The sequence below is a fragment of the Chiroxiphia lanceolata genome, chromosome 1 (assembly GCF_009829145.1).
Source record: "Chiroxiphia lanceolata isolate bChiLan1 chromosome 1, bChiLan1.pri, whole genome shotgun sequence".
Taxonomy (NCBI): domain Eukaryota; kingdom Metazoa; phylum Chordata; class Aves; order Passeriformes; family Pipridae; genus Chiroxiphia; species Chiroxiphia lanceolata.
In genome coordinates, this window is record NC_045637.1 from 29606059 (window position 1) to 29612165 (window position 6107).

Consider the following 6107-nt stretch of genomic DNA (forward strand, 5'->3'; position numbering starts at 1 on the left):
TTATGGCACCTCAAAACATATAAACTATTGCTAGGTGTTTCAAGTGAGTCTTAAAGAAATAAAATGAGTTTTTAAGGCAGTATTTTAGAAGATTTTGGTTAAGAATTTCTAGAATGTTACTAGACATGAAATAAGAGTTTTGCTAGGAAAACAAAGAGTCTTCTTAAAATAAGGCTTCCTTTCAATAAAGCATGTATGTGTTTGCCTGTTTATCATGTTTTTTGGCTTATCAATATATATTATTTTGAGATAAGTGTGGTTTTGAAACATGAGAAAACAAACTAAACCTGAAAATACATTCCTGTACTTAAATACATAAATCTCATATTTATATCCACACATTGCTATTTACTTTGTAACATGCAAGTTTGAAAAAGCTCCATAGCCTGACTATGAATGCCTTTTCTATTTCAGATTTTACTACTTTAGCAATTAAGGATTTAAGTCAAAATTTGACTTACTATTAATTATATTAACTATGTAACTTTGATTATCTTGTACGGAAGGATGTTTGTAGTAAAGCCTAAAACCAAAGTGATTTTTTTATAAAACCTCACTTTAAAATTCCATTAGAGTAAAAACATTTTCACTTCATATATTTGACAATTTTATTTAATAGCCTCATGAGTTCATAATAGTTACATAATAGTTACATCACGGCTTTTAAAAAGAATTGCACTCAGCTACTCAGTCCATTGAAATACTAGAAAACAGGGAAAAGGAAAACATGGAGTGAAAAGGAGCTCTGTCCACTGAACCGAGTTGTTTGCAGTAAGTTCCCATTGAACCAGATGATGTCCTCATGCTTTCTGGTAGACTCTAACACACTTGACACCATTCATGTCACATTCCTAGAAGATAAAGAGATGGATTTATTAAATTTGCCTCAGTACAGACTATAAGGAAAAAAAACCTTTTAGAGTTACATTTCAGGCTACTGGGCAGCAGCACTCAGGGATCAGAAAGCGAGACTGAACTCACCACCACCAACTGTCCATCCACTAGCTTCCTTGTTATTATGGTCTTCTTGCCATCCCATTCCTGCTCCTGAATCAATGACCCATCATCTTTTAAGCTGACAAGGGTCTGAAAGAAGAACCTGAACATCAATATTTTCCCATGACATCTGATGGACACCTTATTCCAAATGAAAGATTCCCACCCCAACTCACTCAACAATAATTTTGTCATTGACATCTACAAAGCCAGGATAGTATCTTAAATGTTTTATTGATCCTCTCCTTTTCATAACTCACTGCTCAGTCACATTTCTGCATCAGACAGACCTTTGACAGTACTCACAGTTTCAATTAATAAGAGCAGAAGATGTCCTCTGTTCATCTCTTTGTACATGGGCTTTGAGCATTTGTGTAACATTTATCTGATCTTGCAATAATAGATGAATTGAGAGTATGTGCCAGGAGGGAGGGGGGTGGTACACAGAGAGCACTCACACTAGGAAATGAGACATTTTTGTTTTACCTCCTTTTGGATAAATATTCTCCCCACTCGGTGCAAGGAGAAGTGCTTTGCTTTGTAAAACTGGAGATTAGGGACTGTGATTCAAAGGGCTGCCTTGCATGTCTCTGATCCCACCCCACACTGAACCAGGCTCTCTTGTTATGCAAATATGAGACTGAGACGTTAACCCTAGGGCTGAATTGCCTCTGATTAAACATCAATGGCATTTTTTCCACAGGCTTCAAATGAAGTGTCGTTTGGCTTTAACAGGGATTTAGAGGTCTGTTAGTTTTACTAAAAAAAAATGCTTCTCCTACAAAATGAAAACAACAAAATACACAAGACCATTGATTTCAGCATTTTCCCTCTTTGGAATTCACTTAATCCACGTAAAAAAAAAAAAAAAAAAAAGAATGTATTTATTTCAATGAGACTTAAAGAGACAGCCCCACATCAAATAAAGCATTGTTAGTGTAGATGTCAAAATTGATTGTAAAACACTATTTCCATCTGTAAAACACCCCAAGAATTGTGCTTTTTCAATAAAGTCTAGTATACTGACCTGAGTTTTCCTGCCATCTAATGTATTTTCTTCAAATTTCTCACCAAGCTTGAAGCTGACCTGTGAAGTTTTGAAGGTGCTTTCTGTTTTCATGGTGATTGTGTCCCCGTCCTTAATAATGTAAACATCTGGTTTGGCCATGCTTCCCATTTTTCTCATGGCCATACCCACACCTGTAAGGCAAGAGGCACAGTGTCACAAAGTCAGTTAAACACTCAGGCTTAGGGCCACACAGGAATTCAAATACTTAATTCCCATTTAATTAGGCACTTAGGTACACTTGAGAATCAAAGCTCAAGAGCAACAAAGAAAAAGGATGTTTTAAATTATCCAGTGATGAGGAAGGAAAACAAGCTTTTTCCCTTCAACTTCTGAGCACTTTAAAAAATTCTACAAATTATTTTTAATTGACAGATGAATACACTTTATTTCAACTCACTCAAGAAATACCCTTTCACCACTTTGTACACAATTGCCAACATGCCATTTTTAATAAAATTTCATATTCTACATCCTGTATACAAAGTATTGAGTTGTGAATTAGAAAACCACTATCATGCAAAACAGTGCTTACACATATGCACACACACACACACAAAAAGATCACAAAAGAAATGAAGAAATAAGCTTTGTGAATGGCTGAAAATTCATCAAAACTGTTCAGTAAAAGAGATTCACCCTGCTTCAGCCCATGCATGCACTTTTTCAGGGATTTTGAATCTTCTTGATCTGAAGGATGAAAATACAAATAAGAGGGTAGCAGGCAACGAATGTGAATCCATCAACCTGGAATGTGCAGATCTAAACAGAGAACTGATATGCAATGAAATGGAGCCAAAGTGCCACCAAGTCAATGAGTGCCTGGGCTCCACAGCTGGGGTAGTTAGAAAATCTTTTCATGCATCAGCACAATACTCCCCTGGGCTTGCACAGGATACCTGGGTGAGGGATGGGTCCACAAAGCAAAGATAAGTTTCTTTGAGAGGTGGCAATAAAGTACTTTGCAGACACTACTTCTCCAGACTCAACTGAGATTCCAGGAGAGAGCCTTAAGCTTGAGCCCACAGAGAAAAACGAGTCATCCTCAGTCCAGCTTTTCTGACCAGAACTGGAAACAATTGCCACGGTGACCCACCCCCCCACCCCCCCATTGTTGTCACCCCAGCCCGGGGTCATCAATGAGTTATTTGATCAGCTACAGGTTGGAATGGAACCAAATAGAGATGAGCTGCATATGTTTTCCATCTGGCAAGGAGTGAAATTCAAACTTCTTTGTCCTCAAATGTTCTTTTACACTGACTGAGCAGAATTTGCATGATTTCATTTATGGTGCATCAATAGGATCAAAAGCAGAGAGTTTTCTAAATAGCCAGAAAAGGTGAAAAACTGTAAATGGTTCCTAAAGTGTGACTTGGAGTAAATTGAATTGCCTAAATTGTAACTGTAAAAAGGAAAAGTGACTGGTTTATGATTGCAATCCAAAACCAAACAACACTCAAGTTGCTGCCTATACAGGGAGGTGCTCTGCAGTTGCAGCACTTAATTTCTACTTTGAAGTTGTGACCTGGCACACACCTAGGTCTGGCTGTTGGACATGAGCACCATGGCATCCTAATCCATGGCTCAACAGAGCTGAGCTTAAAATTCTTGATTTTCCTCCAAAGTCCTCAGTCCAGAAGGGTTTTTCACATCACAGCTATCACATACTGACAGGTCTCTCAAAATATAATTACAGCCACCACTGTCTGCAGAGTGTGCACAGCCATCAGTGTCTGCAGTGACACCTTTTGTATTTTGCATGAAGAGCACAAGACCTAAATTCCTTCCTCTCCTCCCTCTAAATACAAGGCTACATTTTCTGCCTCTTGAGAAAATATCCTGGCTTTCAGCAGTGAATAAATTGCAGAAAATAATAGTTCCTGGTCTATACAGACACTGCCAGGTATCTATCACCTGTCAGCCAGGACGCTCACAAGAAGGTGGTAAATCTGAGCTTGCAAAGGAGGCTCCTGGTCTGTTAGGTCTATTCTTCATTTGGTAACTTCGTGTTACAAAATGTAGGGCAAACCTGGACGCAGGGATAGCATGTCAGGACCACTCCCCTCAGATAAGGGTGCCGCTACCCACAGGAGAAAACAGTCAAATAGCCTCCGCCGGGGCAGCCTGCTGCCAGCCACCCATAGACAGCTGATCCAGTTAGGCTTTCTCTGGAGGAGACACCCAAGGTGACTCCACGAGGAGGCAGCCCCGGCTCAGCAGGTCTGTGTGGCCGCCCCGGGCGCGATGAGCCAGCCCGGCTTGGGCAGCAGCGCTGCCGTGCGGCACCGGCGACCCGCCGCCCCTCCCGGGCCAGGGTAGCGCCCACCCCCCGGGCCCCCGCCCCAGGCAGCCCCGGCTCCCCGCCCCGGGCATTACCCGGAGAGGGAGGAGCGAACCGGTCTAATCTCAGCCGGACTGCTGGCACGGGTTGGTAATCCGGGGTGCTGCGGCGGGAGGGGACAGCGGGGAGGGCGCAGCACAGGACGGCGGGAACGTGCCTGCCGCCACTGACACCTGGCTCCCAGCAATTTTTACGCTGCAAAACATCGTGCCGACATCTTTAGGACGGGGAGCCGGAGGCGGCAGCTCTCCCGGGAAGAAGGGTCTGCTCCCGGCTAGCAGTCCCTCCCAGGCGCCGGGGGAGGGGGAGTGCAGAGTCCCCGGTGCCGCATCCCGAAGCATCAACCCCGCAGCCGACGCCCACTCGTGGCTCACGGACGGGCCGCACCCCACCCGCAGGCCCGGCTCCAGGACCGCGTTCGCCGCGGACCTTGGACAGAGCCTCGCCGGCCGGCAGCCGCGGCGACAGCGGCACGTCCCCGAGGCGGCATCGAGGCATCCATCCATCCCTCCATCCATCCGTTCCTCCCTCCCTCCCGGGGGCAGGTAGCTGCCGGCTCCTTACCCAGCTCCTTCATGTACTCTTCGAAGCCTTCGCTGGAGATGAGGCACCATTTGCCTAAAAACGGGTCGATAGCCATGGCGGCGGCGCTGGAGCTGGCGACGTCCCTGGAAAAGCGCGGAGACAGAAGGACGGGCTGCAGCAAGGCTGCGGTCTCCTTTATAGCGGGGCCGGCAACATGTGCTGCCGGGAAGAGCCAATGGGGCTCCCGCCGCGCCCCGGCCCCTTCCCCGCCGAGCCCCCGCCCGGCGAGTCCCGCCCGCGGCAGCGGCGGCAAGAGCGGGCACGCCGGGATGCAGCCCGCCCTCCGCCCGCACACGTACACACACGCACACACACGCACACATACATATACACACACACACACACATGCACACGCACGCACACACACATACACACACACACGCGCGCACACACACGCAAACACAAACACACGCAAACACACACACACGCACCCCCTCTCTGCACACCGGGACGGGAACGCCCAGGAACGGTGGGACACTGACAGAGCGTCACGCCAAGGGATGTCGTGACCTCAACGCTTCTTCGGACACAAAAGCGTCAGGCACCTACCGTGGCGAAAATGGCCGGTGCACTGAGCACTGGGCACTCATGGGCTTCAACCTGGACTCCGAGATTTTGGCGCCAGGGAAGTTAAAAAACCGAAGTCCTAGGCACTGAATGCTAAATTGTGCTCTCTATAAATATCATACTTTTTTGAAGGATAATTCAGGAATGAAGAAGCATCATATAGCACAGAGACAGAGCAATAAGGCATCAGCATTCCAAAGCAGTTTATTGGGGTTGATTGTCAGCCTTCCCAACAACCCCCCAAATCCCACTGGTATATCACATATTACTGAACTATAGCAATCCATACCTTACTGCAACCTAGGAACAGACCTGTTACGTACACACAGTGATCAGTTAGCAAACAAGATTGATCAAAATACAGAACTAATGTATTTGCAGTACACAGGAAAAAATCAAAGCCTGAATGCAACCTCATGCTTTAGCATTGGAAAAATGCATATTTGTTATCTTATTTTCAGTCCATATTGAACTGCAATACTCTAATTCCTACTTCTTAAAGGAAAACACTGCAGCAGCCGCTACTGTACACTGGCACAGAAGTGGCGTCAT

At 45.5% G+C, this 6107-nt stretch overlaps 1 protein-coding gene across 1 annotated transcript; it reads right to left on the reverse strand.

Annotated features, from left to right (window-relative positions):
• Positions 1-583: 583 nt before the first annotated feature.
• FABP5 (fatty acid binding protein 5) lies at positions 584-5261 on the reverse strand. Its single transcript, XM_032701396.1, has 4 exons — positions 4968-5261; positions 2024-2196; positions 982-1086; positions 584-851 (listed from the first exon to the last, which is right to left on the reverse strand). Exons 1-4 carry the CDS (start codon positions 5041-5043, stop codon positions 801-803), a joined length of 405 nt encoding a protein of 134 aa, XP_032557287.1. The 5' UTR covers positions 5044-5261; the 3' UTR covers positions 584-800.
• Positions 5262-6107: the final 846 nt, after the last annotated feature.